This window comes from Gouania willdenowi, chromosome 8 (genome assembly GCF_900634775.1).
Source record: "Gouania willdenowi chromosome 8, fGouWil2.1, whole genome shotgun sequence".
In the NCBI taxonomy this organism is placed as follows: Eukaryota; Metazoa; Chordata; class Actinopteri; order Blenniiformes; family Gobiesocidae; genus Gouania; species Gouania willdenowi.
In genome coordinates this window covers 29,017,503-29,031,967 of record NC_041051.1, presented here as the reverse complement: position 1 = coordinate 29,031,967, position 14,465 = coordinate 29,017,503, and the positions used below count along the sequence as shown (strand labels likewise).

The 14,465-nt window shown below is 37.2% G+C and overlaps 1 protein-coding gene across 1 annotated transcript; it reads left to right on the top strand.

The window, feature by feature from the left end:
• Positions 1 to 13,183, top strand: LOC114468892 (26S proteasome non-ATPase regulatory subunit 11A). Its single transcript, XM_028456030.1, has 13 exons — positions 1 to 119; positions 1,851 to 1,952; positions 3,689 to 3,885; positions 5,589 to 5,646; positions 6,680 to 6,874; positions 6,953 to 7,097; positions 7,880 to 7,940; positions 9,253 to 9,315; positions 9,407 to 9,532; positions 9,620 to 9,655; positions 10,741 to 10,792; positions 10,883 to 11,026; positions 12,076 to 13,183. The coding sequence occupies exons 1-12, from the start codon at positions 29 to 31 to the stop codon at positions 11,023 to 11,025; spliced, it is 1,269 nt and encodes a 422-aa protein (XP_028311831.1). The 5' UTR covers positions 1 to 28; the 3' UTR covers position 11,026; positions 12,076 to 13,183.
• Positions 13,184 to 14,465: the final 1,282 nt, after the last annotated feature.

Below are 14,465 nucleotides of genomic sequence, written 5' to 3'. Positions count from 1 at the left end.
CACAGAGCGGAGCGGAAGCGAAGGAAAGATGGCAGCCGCGGCAGTGGCTGAGTTTCAGAGAGCGCAGTCTCTTCTCGGCACAGACCGGGACGCCTCCATCGACATATTACACTCAATCGGTAAGCCTCGTCCACAATCGGTCACAAATCATAGTTTTCTGTGAGACATGGGGGACACAGTTTTTGTGTGTTAGCCGGCTAGCAGCTGAGCTAAGTTAGCTTGCCCGTGGCTCACCGTTTGTTTGAACGGCTCATTTGCACAGTGAGTCAGCAGCAGCGGGTTAGCCGGCTAGCGGCACACCGGCTCGTTAGCAGTGAGGCTAACGTTAGCTGCCATTCATTTGACAGGAGATGGACTCACAGCTGGCTAGTTAACATTAGCACGCCACCGTTAGCGGCTACTGCTAGTCTGTATATCGCTCATTTTAATCTTTCTTTAATTGCCTTTTATACCTCATTCGACTTTTTACTGTTGATCATTAATCTCCCCTCATATGGAAAGGACCTGGTATGTGATATTCTGTGTAATTGTGTCAACAGTTCAGTGATTTTACATCTTTGTTCAAAAATTAAAAGTCATTTATTCACCATTTCGTGATACTTTAAGCATTCTCACATGGTCTTTGTCTTGATAATTATTCTCAGGTAGGTTGTTTTTTTTTTTTTTTTTACCTACAAATTACAGTTCTTCTAAAAGGGAGTCAATCGTCTCAGTGGATATTTGGCCTACCAGACTTCTCCAACTTTGTGTATTTTATCAATTTAATTTTGTGTTGCCTAACAGAAATACAATTAGTTAGCATTTGATGTCACTGCCACAAGACTTCCTCATTGTTAGTGGAGAGTGAATAAAGGTACAGAGATCACACGCGCAACACACAGACGCTGACAGTGCAAATAAACAGTGCAATGTTGTCAGACGCGGCTCTTTAGTTTGGCTAAGCTAGGTTGGCCCCGCAGAAACAAGAAGGGTAGCAATTACAAGGTTTTTGTCTTTTTCTGCTATTACACCTGAATTTCCATCAATAAAGGTTAACTTATTTTTTGTTTTGAATGTACCGGTGATCCTCGTTTTTTGTGATCAACTTCCATGTGTGTTGACAGCTGTCAGGGGTGTTATAACATTCAAAATAAATATTTTTACTGCCCTCAAATTAGCTGTGTAATAGTTTTTGCAAAAGTGTCAAATCGTAGAAGTTCAAACATCTATTGTTCCTCATAGTCATTAGTCAGCCACCTATTTATTTGGACCATAACACCACCGAACAAAAAAATCAACCGTGAGCTGTTTGTTTTGAGCTGAAACATCCACAGACTGCATGAAAACAGGAGCAGGACCAGGAAACTACTTAAATGAATCTTAAAAAGTCCTTTTGTGTGCGGAGACCTGGTCCAGGACCTGTGGAGGGAAACCAGGTTCAGCGGACTTCAGTTCTGGTTTTGTTTGCTCTACAAAATGTGATGCGCTTAAGATCTCGCTCCAATTTCCGCGTAAATATCCAAATATCGCACAAACACAAGGATTGCATTTTAAAACAGAAAAACACTGCCAATCTGGTTTTTGTTGTTTCTCTATTTCTGTTTTGGTTTTGAATTAGTAAAACAAAATGATCACACACTGTTTGTTGTTTTGATTTGGTTTTAAAACTGAATAACTAAAGAACTAACAGTATACGGATTCCCTGAGGCTTCATGTTTCTCATGTCTCACTTCTACCTGGTTTGTTTTTCGGAGCTCATTCTTTAACACTCTAGAAATCCAAAACATGCAGGAATGTTGGCCCCAATGTGCCCTCCTTCATTGATTCTGTCAGCTGTGATGTCTTCATTGTGTCATGCCTGTGTGTTGCAGTCAAGCGGGACATCCAAGACAGTGATGAGGAAGCTGTGCGCGTCAAAGAGCAGAGCATCCTGGAGCTCGGCGGCCTGCTGGCGAAGACGGGGCAGGCGGCAGGTAACGGGAACGAAAAATATCACAAGTGTTGAGAAATGTGCGGTAAATTTCCACAGGAACTTAAGATCAGGAATTTTGGATATTCAGAAATAAGTTTTTCATGGGAATTACTTATTTGAATTAACCTGAAATTGTGAGTAATTTTAAATAACTAATAACTAGTGCCGTCCCAAACAATTAATCTAGCGGTTATTTTTTTGATTAATTGACTGATTAATTAATTTTTCATGTAACGTTTATTGAACCTCACTTGATCAATGCTACCATTCATACAATAAGGTTCTCAGACCATCTCTTGTCAACATTTCATCATGTATTGAACATTTCTTCATTTAAACACTTAAAAACTGCTTTGCAGGTCATTGCAAAAGACAGATATATTCAAAATATCTTCCTGGGGTGTTGCAAGGTCTCTGGTTTTTCTTTCGAATGAAATCTTCAACACTGCTTTGATTTTATGAATATATGCTATGAATATTCACAGTAGTAAATCAGTTTCAGCCAAATTCAGTCCACACCATGCATATATTTATTTTAATATACTACAGACTTTTAATTCATAATTTCAATACTAATAATATATACTAATTTAATTATTTTGGAAGTTTAGCCTCTGAGAAAGCTGTAGTATACTAAACCTAAAAATTCACTCGTGGATGTTTAATGGGAACAAGCCTCTAGATTGTGGAATATACTGTATATTGTAAACGGTTACATCATGACATTGTTTTAATATATACCGGACGGTTCTACTATATGTCCGCAGTTCAGGAAAATAATAATTGTGACGTCAGTAGCAATGCATTTATACAACAAATCAACAGTTTAACATCACGTTGCTAGAAAAAAACAACATTCGGTATCAATGCTAATGCTCGATAATCGTCACACATTCCAAGGTGGGAGAGGAAATAGTACTTGCAAAAAGTAATACAAACTTAAACATAAAAAAAAAAAAAAACAGCAGCACTGATGCCAAATAACTGCTCTTCAAATACAAACAGTGCAGTGTATGTCATATTATTTTATCAAACAATCAATTATTTCACACAAAAAACATCAATGTTGAGTTAGTGAATATATAGCACTGACAATGTTAAATGTTAAATGAAATAGTTGATTTTGTTGTTAAATTGTTACTTGTGGTTGCATTATGTTATTAAAAAATAAAACAAGGCACTTCTAGTGCTAGATGGCAGCACTTGCGGCCAATCAAACTTGACCCGCTTGTTGCACTCACTAAGGCTTTTTCCTCCAGTCTAAATTCTTGCTTGTGTTGTACGTCGCTTTGGACAAAAGCGTTTGCAAAATCAAACTGTAGAAATTTAGAGTAACATTCACTCATCGGCCTGAAGCCTTATTTTAAAATTAATTAAAAAACAAAACTCTGCCTAAAAACAACAATAAAGTCCTGTTTAAAACCCTTTCAACCAACTGCCTCTTCATATGCTGAAGTAGTAAGTGAAATCTAGTGAAGTCAAGATGATGCTAAAATATATGCTCCCTACTATATTTAACATCCCTATTAGGGACCAACTTTTAATTTTCTGAATTCCCACATTATTCCTATTAATTCTTCTTTAGTTTGATTTCTGTTGACATTTTTTAACTTGGAAAAATTTTGACGCTCATACATAAACCGATCAATGATGTCGTCAGAATATTGGACGCATAATGATTGTGATGAATGTAACAAACTTTCTGACAGCGGAAATTCTTCATTTTCTTCTCCCCAGAGCTCGGTGGCCTGCTTAAATATGTGCGCCCCTTCCTCAATTCCATCTCAAAGGCCAAGGCAGCCCGGCTGGTCCGCTCACTGCTAGACCTGTTCCTGGACATGGAGGCAGCCACCGGTCAGGAGGTGGAGCTGTGTCTGGAGTGCATAGAGTGGGCCAAAGCTGAGAAGAGGACCTTCCTCCGTCAGGCACTGGAGGTCAGTGAGACTCCATGTTTCCACAGGACATCAGACGCTGCCGAACAGATGCCTACATGCTGTCACTTTAAGACGTGTCAGTGCTATTTATTAGTAACGTTATATAGAATTAGGTCCTTTTAGCAAGTACTTTTCTCTAGGGTTACAAAGGGAACTTAATTTCATTAATTGAACTTTATTTATATAACGTAGATTTCAACAATGAGTCATTTTAATTTATTGTAACGTATCCAAATATAATTATTACCATCCATTCTAAATAATACAAAGAATAAAAATAACATTTTCCTCTGGTTGCAAAGTTATGGGAATCTTTAAATTTTGAAACTTTTCAAAATTGTAAGTTTGCTGAATGTAAAAATATGTTTTAGCATCATCTAAAATATCAGCGTCATTTATTTAAAATTGCTCCCAATTTCTGGATAATTCCAATAAACAAACCAATTCATATTTTTGAATATTCCCAAAATTCCTGACCTTAAGTTCCTGTAGAAGTTTACAAGAAATGTTCTTCCTGTTTGCAACCCTACTCTTCACCAGGCCTAAGGGAAAAAAATCAGCATTTTGACAAGAGATCCTAAGTATTCAAAGTCATGATTGTTGTCATCTTCAACAATTGTATAATTAATCCAAATTAACGTGCACATTCAGCTTTTAATCCTTTTAGGCAATCATTAATGATTGTTCACACATTTCCAGAGTCAAGATTTATTTTCTTTGTAATAAATTAACAAAATACATATTTAAATAACTTTTTGTTTCCTAAGAAACATTACAGTGCAAGATAACAAATATATGAGGATGAGATCAAAATGAAAGGATGAGGAAAATAATTATAGAGAAACAAAAGTAGTGTCAGGAAATGTTTCTTCTAAAAACAAATTCAAATGTTACTTTTACACAACATGTCACAACAAGATAAAATATTATTAGTCTCTTTTATTTATTTATTTATTTATTTATTTTTTATAATTGTGACCATCACCAGCCCTCCTAAGGAAGGGTAAGAAACACTTTATTAAAGGGAGAATATAGAAAGAGAGGGAAGTGTTAGACCTAGGGGAGGGGGAAGGGAACAGGGAAGAAGGAGTCAGGGTAGGAAAATCGGAGTGGTGGGTAAGAGTCGACTTGTCTCTTTCAAACAGAAAACGTTCCTTTCACTTAAATAGAGATTAATCACAGCTGAATGTAGTGTCCCTCCACCGTCCTGCAGAGGGCACACCATCCTTGCATTTGGATTTATATTTGGAGAAATTTGACAGCAGATTTGTACTTAGAATGCTCAGAAATAATCAAAAATAAAACCACAATCTTGTCAATGAGAAGTCGCTTTTCTCTGACAAACTCAAACTGTTTTAGTTAGTTTATGGAGATCAGTTATCAGTTGAATGAGTGGTTGTGTGTGTCTCTTCAGTAGCTGAACTTCTTTAAGTTTTCACTAGTCAGTAAAGATTTTTAGCTCCTTGTTAGACTGTTCTGTGCCGTGTGTGTCGGCTCGTACACGCACCGCCAACTCTGATCTAGAAAAGTGGATAAACAATGTAGATGTGAATAAAAGATTAGCACAGGATGAGACGTTCCGGGGTTAAGGCCTATTGAATGTTTTCATGGAATAAAAGTTATTTTTGCTCAGGCTTTAAGAGTCACATGAAGTCTGATTGGCTTCATGATGAGAAGACACTAAACTTTGGCTTTCTTCTCAGGCTCGACTCATCTCACTGTACTTTGACACAAAACGCTACCAGGAGGCCCTACAGCTTGGTGAGTGTTAAACAATAACCTTTTTACTTTTAGTTTTAACGTTCTAACTAGAGCTGGGTGATACGGACCAAAACTTATATCTCAATATTTTTTCTCAAAATGTCGACATCCAATATCTTTAACTCATTAAAGTCTTACCAGAAACACAATTCTAGATTAAATGTGTGATTAAAAATGCCACACAAGCTCATTTATTTACAAACAGCTGTACAATATGTGCCACTTTAGGCTTTTTTTCCTATAAGGGACAGCATGTGCGAGTAAGTTTTGTAGTGTGGCTTGTTTAGGGTAAGGTCTGGGTTAGAGTTAGGCTTTACACGATCAGGACTTTTAGACCGATCAGTGAGTATAAAAAAAACAATCATATGAATTCAGGTTGTTTTTTTTTAGGCACTACCTGATACAGATTCACGGAAAATCAAAATGTACACCCGATCGACGTTTTCGCTGCATAGGTTTTCACCTTTGTGCACAAATGTGAGTGAAACAAAGCAGTGTCACGTAACGCAAATAAATCTTCGGTGTAAATGAGACGGATAAAACAATGCAATCGGAGCATCTACTGAAAGTTTCATCACGACTATGACGTCATTGATCGAATTGACGAAATAAGAAATTACAGCCGATCACATTAATGGCATAAAATGCAAAATATTGGCTGATCCAATATCTCGATCAGATTGGTCTAAAGCGTAGTTAGAATGCACTCAGTAATCCATCTACTGTGCTTTTCATGCTGTTCTGAGTAGTGAAAGCAGCGACTCCTAAAACAAGTATTTTAATACAAAATGAGCTATAATATCTCAGAAATATAGAAAAATTGTAAATGACACTGTTTGACTGTTCTTTATTAATGACATTAAATACTTGTATGATGTGATTTGTACTATGATTGTATAAATAAAAACAAGTTCAGAAAGTATAGATATCTCGATATTGTCATTTTCTACATCGAAATGGAAAACTCGATATATATTGCCAAGCCCTAGTTCTAACATCCAAAAACACCCTTTGTTCGTCTCTTCTCCCTCAGGCTCACAGTTACTCCAGGAGCTGAAGAAGATGGACGACAAGGCTCTGCTGGTGGAGGTTCAGCTGCTTGAGAGCAAGACGTATCACGCGCTCAGTAACCTCCCCAAAGCCCGAGCTGCTCTCACCTCGGCCAGAACCACCGCCAACGCCATCTACTGCCCCCCCAAGCTACAAGCAGCTCTCGACATGCAGTCAGGTCTGCTGACGTTTGGGCAGGGATCCGTTCTACTGATCAGCATGGCTTTATTTCATCTGTGTGTGTGTGTGTGTGCAGGGATTACTCACGCAGCAGAAGAGAAAGACTGGAAAACGGCGTATTCTTACTTCTACGAGGCCTTCGAAGGCTACGACTCCATCGACAGCCCTCGAGCCATCACAGCCCTCAAATACATGCTGCTCTGCAAAATCATGCTCAATGCGTGAGTGTTCGACAATAGTGTTTCTCAAATGTGGGGTACTTGTACCCCTAGGTGTACGCCATGGTACTGCAAGGGGGTACTTCAGAGAGAGAGAGTGGAAAATTAACAAATAAAGTGTCAGTCTTGGTCCCACCCCAGGCGTGAGATGACTGGAAATGATAAAATCTATAGAAATAAATATATTCAGGAGCCACTAAATTAGTGTTTTTTAACCTTGGGTCAAAACAGGATGTGAGGTCGCCTGGAGTTTAAATGGGGTTGCCTGAAATCTCTCAAAAATTAGAATATATTTTTTTAATTAAAAAATTCTTGATCATCAATCAATCAATCTTTTATTTGTATAGCGCCAAATCATAACCAATGGTATCTCAAGACACTTTACAGTAGAGCAGTCTTAAGGACGGACTCTTCATTTTATGGATACACACATATGCATATATACGTATGTACACATACATATGTATCCCGCACCCAACATGAATTCATATAGATATCAAATGGGGTCACGATCCAAAAAAGTTTGGTAACCTCTGCACTAAATAGTTTCTTTCCACTCAAATGAGGTTCTTTAAAATGTGTTATCATTCCTTCATTTCATCATTATGCTCTATAGTGGTTTTTAATAGATTTCTAAGCAAAATGTTGTAGTTGGACAAATGGGGTACTTGGTTTCAGAAATAAGAGAAAGGGGGTACTTCAGCCTAAAATAGTTTGAGAATCACTGCTCAACAAAGTATCATCAACTTTTAACTGATTATTTATTTTTTGGCTTTTTTTTTCAGGCCTGAAGACGTTCAGGCTCTCGTCAGCGGGAAGCTAGCACTGAGATACGCTGGCAGACAGGTATGAGTGTGTAACGTAGTGCTGGAAATTAGTAACTCATGCTGCTTGTGTTAATCACCAATCAGTGTGTTTTAAACTGGTATCAGCCGCTTTAGTTTTGATGCATCTGAAAAGAAACCAACAGCACATCGTCAATCATTTCTATCACTTTGTAGCGTTTTTTGCTCCTTTTTTAATTTCTGTGCTGCAAGGAAGGTTTGAGAAATTCTCACCCTACAACATAAACTTGTAGCTCAGCTAAAATTAGCAATATATATATATATTATATATTATGGCTTTAAGCAATAACAATATTTCTATACTGCATGTTGTGTTTGTGGAAGTTTGGCCAAGTAGAATATTTGATATTTTACGCTGTTTTGATCAGATTATTTTCTGTTGCATTCTGTAATAATTGACCTTCCCGGACAAGATATTCACTGTGATTTTTTAGTTTGAGTTCAATTTAATGATGATAGTTAGGATTATAAGTGAGTTTAAATGTTGAAGCTGCTGGAGACAAAACTTTTTTATGGTAAAAGACAGTGTAGGAATTATAGTTAAATTGAAGATCGTTTGCTCGAAATAAGTTGTATTCACAAACGTTCCATTTTGTCCAGATTCTGATCTTTTTGTTTAAGCCACAAAATAAATAGAAATGTCAGTTTTTTGCCACAACTTTCATTGAAAACACCAGAAATATGTTGGCAAATCACTTTGGCAGAGTTTATTTGGCTTAAACACAAGAAATCACACTAAGAATGATTAAAAACACTTTGATGCATCCGTCTACAGGACTCCACATCCCACAATGCAGCGTGCAAAATTTCCAAGAATCAATTAATGGTTTGCTCAGTGGTGCAGGAAAAAAAAACTTTTTACATTTTTTTTTAGTCTGAATAGTGAACATTTAATAAGAATCCTTGGATTGTGGATCAATTGTTTGAAGATGAATGGATGTAAAGCACAGACAACCTCTGGAACAAAGAACGTATTCAAGCAGCAACATCTGTATACTGATGGTGATCGTGTTTACACAATATTTATACCTAGTAATGGTTTTTAATTTCTAACATAACACATTAAAGGACATTGAGGTAAAAATAGCTGACATAGTGGGTGATTCCAACAACAGTATTGATGGGATGTTTACTGTAAACTCAATGGTCCTTCATTGTTGGCCCTAAGTTATCTTATTTCAAGCTCTTTGCATGTGCAATGTGAATCTGAGACTGTTAAAGGTGTGACCTCAGACAAATATTGGAGCCAAACTATAATAATTTCTGTTTGCATCACTTTTGTGTAACATCTTTTTTTCTTTTTTTTCCCACAGACAGACTCATTGAAATGTGTTGCACAAGCCAGCAAGAACCGGTCGTTAGCAGACTTTGAAAAGGTTGGACTCTGACGATCCAGTCGGTCTGCATGTTTCTACTTTTATTGTCGGATCACTTTTTCACTTTCTTTCTTTTCACGTCTGAATATAGGCATTAACGGAGTACAAAGCAGAGCTGAGGGATGATCCCATCATCAGCACTCACCTGACCAAACTCTACGACAACCTGCTGGAGCAGAACCTCATCAGGGTCATCGAGCCTTTCTCCAGAGTGCAGGTGTTCATCAAACGTCAAGATGATCATTCATAAAACAAAACGCACAAATCCTGATCAACTGTCTTCTTTTGTTCTTCTTTCCAACAGATTGCACACATCTCCCACCTTATCAAACTCTCAAAGGTAACATTGAACTCAGTAAGCGTGTGTTATTTAAAGGGATCCTTCACAATTTTTACAAGTTAGGCCGCTAATTGTTAAAATGTACTTATTAGAAGATCTATGCCTTATAAAACATATATTAATGCACCGTATGCATTTTAATGCCTTTTAAAAATAGGACTACTTTACATTTCAAGAGCCTGTGTTCCGCCGTCTTGAAATCACGTGATTGATTTTTTTTATTGGGGTGAAGCATTCAGCCTGCTTTTTAGATCATTAGCAGCTTTTTTGGTCAAAATGACAACTTGTGCTTCTTTTGGTTGCTCTAAAAAAACAGGAAAAGTCAAAGATTCCTATGCAAGCCTTTTTTGTTTATATAGAGCAGGGGTTTCAAACTCATTTTACTTTAAGGGGCAAATATGGACCAGTTCGATCACAAGTGGGTCACAGGTTTTAGGTGGGAAAACCAACAATTTCAACAATAATGTGCCCAAGTTTGCGCTTCTATTTATACATTAGACATAAAGTATGTAAGGCATCATCAATATCTAAGCAATAAGTGACGGATAGTTAAATGTTTTTTTAAATTTATTTTCTTCTCTTTTTTAATTTAATTTGGGGAAATTTTGGAGAATAATTTGAGAAAAACTGCAACAACAATTTACAACTGAATTATTTGTTAATTTACACAATGATTCATGTTTTCTGTCATTTTCACTTTCTCCTGTGGGCTGAATCGGATGCTTTGAAGAGCTGGATTTGGCCCCCTGGCCTTGACTTAGCAAAAGCAGCGCAATTTGTCATTTTGACCGAAAAAGCTGCTAAATTATTTAAAAAGCAGGCTGAATGCTTCACTCCCATAGAAAACAATGGGATGTTTACACGCACTGGGGCTGTGTGACATCATCAATCACGTAATTGCAAGATGGCAGCTCTAAAACTGTAAAGTAGTCCCATTTTTAAAAAGTAATAAAAATGAATATGGTGCATAATAATGTGTTTTGTTAGGCCTACAACTCATACATTTTAAAGATTTTTGGCCAAACTTGTAAAAAAACAGACTATTCCTTTTAAGCCATGAAACTAAATGTTTATTTGTCCCACAGGGAGATGTGGAGAGGAAACTGTCACAGATGATTCTGGATAAGAAATTTCACGGTAAATCTGCATCAGGTGAACACATGAGTTGGTGTCATTTGTGTGTTTTTCCCTGATTTTTTTTCTCCTTCATTTCTGTGCGACGCACAGGCATTTTGGACCAAGGCGAGGGCGTCCTCATCGTCTTTGAGGAGCCGGTGGTGGACAAGACATATGAAGCAGCGTTGGAAACCATTCAGAACATGAGCAAAGTGGTGGACTCGCTCTACAACAAAGCAAAGAAGCTCACATAAGGTCAGGCCTCATGGTTGCAAGTAGGGCTGGACGATATATTGAGATTCAAGATATATCACGTTTTCTATTTTGGCGATATAGAAAATTACAATATCACCTATATTAAGGCTTAAAAGGCATTAAATTCATGAATCTAAACAGAAAGCCTTAATTGTCATTAAAATGTCTCGAATCATTAATTATTTCAAAAGTCTTATAATTTAACACACAAGTATGATTTTATTAAGATTAGTCTCACATTTCAAAATAAATGGTAACATTCATTTTTATATAATTTACTGTAACATCGCGCAATCACGAGAGCGAAACCAACTACAAAACAGTGGCGTGGTGGCAGCGGGTTTCTGTGCAGATGCGCGTCATCATGGGGAAATGTAAATTTAACCAAAATGTCCTGTAACTAAAATGTTCCTTAATGGCTTTTCCTAATTGTTTTATTTTGTGTCTTTTTGTTGTTTCATAGATTTATGGCTATTTTTGTCATCTTGTGTGTTTTGATTTTTTTAGTCTGTTTTTTGTGTGCATTTTAGTGTAATTTTATGTGTTTGCTCTGGGGGGCCACCAGTTGCACGTTTGCACGAGACACTGGAAAAAATGTACCCTAACTCCATGTAATGTGGCATTTTCCCCCCCAAATGTGTTACCTTTTTAGGTGGTCTTCAATTTCATTTCAAATTTCGATAAAAAGTGTTGAATTAAATTTGACTGAAGCTGTAGGAACCCTGCTACAGAACTCACTCACACATGCTGTCCTTTTTAGGAGAAAAATGCCAAAAGTGGCACATTTGGTGCAACTATTTGTTAATAAATGTGCCTGTGTGGAATTTTTCATCAGCAAATTTAACCCAGAATTGTCTTTCAGGTCAGACTTTAATTGCATTAACATTTTTTAATTAAAAATACCGAGATTTATATAGTCATTTTAAAAAAATATATTTTGAGATGAGTTTTGGTCCGAATCGCCCAGCCCTAGTTGCAAGTTTAATCAACCCATAGTTAGGCTTGAATTAGGATTTTAAAGCTTCTTTCTTTCTTTCTTGGTTTTGCAGTGAACATAAATTCATGCGTCCTGTGCGGGGATGTGGGCGTGTCCGACCTCCATCCGATCGATCGCTCACTTCAAACCTGGAGGGACGAGCGGACGTGGAGATCACACACGGCAACCTTTGATGAGTCAGCGAAGCAGACGGTGACTCCTCTCCCTCGCTCCTCCATCTCTCCAACCTGACTGGGGCTGATCACACACAAAGTGCTCCTCCTAGTGGACAAATCTAGACACTGCACCCAGTCCCACCTCCACCCCCCTCACCCCAACTTCTTGGTTTGTATGTAAATTTGGACAATGCCTTCCCTTGTTTTGTTTGTTTGTCTCTGCGCTGGCCATCAGGGAATCCTGTAAAATAGTAAACACACACACACACACACACAGCACTCATACTCATGTATCTGTAAAAACACATTCAGTCTGTTCTCAGAGTCTTTCTGGGGGGGGTAAACGGTGATTTTTCTTTCCTGGATTCTTCAGTTTTTGCTCAACCGGCTCTCAAACTGAATGTCTGAACTTTTCCCGCCGGCTGTAAATTTTTTCCTCGGTTTCAACTAAAGATTGTTTGTAAAATCATGGGTCAGCAGCGCTTTCTCCGTCCTGCTCTGCTCACATTCCTCACCAACACTTCTGTTCTGCCACCCTTTTTTCTTCCATCATTTCCACTCTGCATCGCTGTGGCTCTCTCAGCCACGGGGCATTCTGGGTAACGCGGTGCAGCCCGGGACCTTCTAAACCACTCCTCAGTCTCCGGCAGCCCCTTCCCCTCTCCTCTTTTTGTATATAATAACATTGCCAAGCGCCTCTGTTGACTCGAGGCCTGACGTACCCCACACACACACACATACACACACAAAAAGTTCCTGTTTTTGGTTTCTTTTAAAGAAAATTTGACAGCGAGAGCTTTTGAAGCTGTGGATGCGACTCCAGAAAGAACTGTGCACAAAATCAAAGGGGCCAGATTGTGCTGAAGAAAATGAAGCTGTACATTACTGGGAACTTAATTTCGCAAAGACTTTGAAGAGTTTACCACATATGACATAAAGAACGACACATGCTAATAAAAAAAAGTAAACCTGCAAGTTGCCTGATTTTAAAAATGACTGAAATCATGTAAAAGTATTCAGTTTTCTTTGTTTGAATAGACTTCATTCCTGTTTTCTTTAAGTGGTGGCTAATATCAGCTAGTTGATTTAATCTGTTGGTAATGGGGAAAAAGAAATGTTCAGTGTACAAAGTAGTTGTTTCAGCTGGTTTAACCTAGAGCAGCATAACTAAAGACAAAAGCAGTGTTTCTGTGTTATATATTATTGCTCACCTTTAAGGAGAAAAATGCAACTGACATGATGTTAAATTTTTAGCATTAAACAAATCATGGACATGTGTTTGAAAAAAAAATTACAACCAAAAAAAAAAACAAAACTGTATTTCTTTCAGGAACTTTATGCTTTCTGAATTATTACTACCTGGAGTGTCCAAGTCCTTTAACTTTTGTTTATATAAAATAAGATGCATCTTTATTTATCCCATAGAGGGAAATTTGGGCAAAAACAAAGAATGAATAAAAGGTGCACACGTAAGAAATAAAGGAATGAAATGTGATTTATTTTCTTAATTTATTTTTAAGGGTAGAAACACACAAAAAACCACAACAGCTGTACACAGTATTTGAAACTGCTGGAAAAAATAACTAATTTTTGCACAACACATATATAGAAATGGTGTAAGAGGCAGATTAGTAAATCAAAGTTTCAAATCAAATGGACCAAACAACATTAATCAAAGCATTTTTATCAACATAAGAAATAGATCGTTAATGTGCATACGTTGGCAGTAATCGACGTAAATGAGTTCTTACAGAAAAAAAGAAAAACAGTGATGCACAGGGTTTTACTTCATAATTCCAGTTTTTCCAGTCATTTTCTCTTTTAAATGAGCAAACTTAGACGTGATGGGTCAAAAATGGACCACAAGCCATCATTTTGGCCATTTGGTAAATTAACACAGCTCAGCTCCAAATATCTATAGAGTGAGAGAAAGAGGAAAATTAACAAAGTCAGTCTTGGTCCCACCTCAGGTGTGAGATGATTAAAACTGTAGAAATAAATCTATTCAGGAGCCATTCTAGTGTTTCTCAACCATGGTTTCACCTGGAGTTTAAATGGGGTTGCCTAAAATTCCTAAAAAATTAAAATAATTTTTTTTAAATTACACTTTTTTTTAAAAAAAAATTATAATAAAAAAAAACATCTCAAACAACTATTTCTATACTTACACTTTGTGATTCTAGTTTGACAAAAATGCATTTAAAAATTAAAAATGAACCTGAGCTCAAACATGATCAAAAACTAATTCTAGATTAAAAATGTCTTTGGGGGTCGCCAGAATTTCTTT

What these genes read in the sequence shown, in the direction of transcription:
- LOC114468892 (XM_028456030.1), top strand. Translation starts at nt 29, where the DNA reads ATGGCAGCCGCGGCAGTGGCTGAGTTTCAGAGAGCGCAGTCTCTTCTC. An exon ending in CCAGGAGGCCCTACAGCTTG is followed by an intron (nt 5,647 to 6,679) that starts GTGAGTGTTAAA and finishes CTTCTCCCTCAG; the next exon opens with GCTCACAGTTACTCCAGGAG. An exon ending in TGAGATACGCTGGCAGACAG is followed by an intron (nt 7,941 to 9,252) that starts GTATGAGTGTGT and finishes TTTTTCCCACAG; the next exon opens with ACAGACTCATTGAAATGTGT.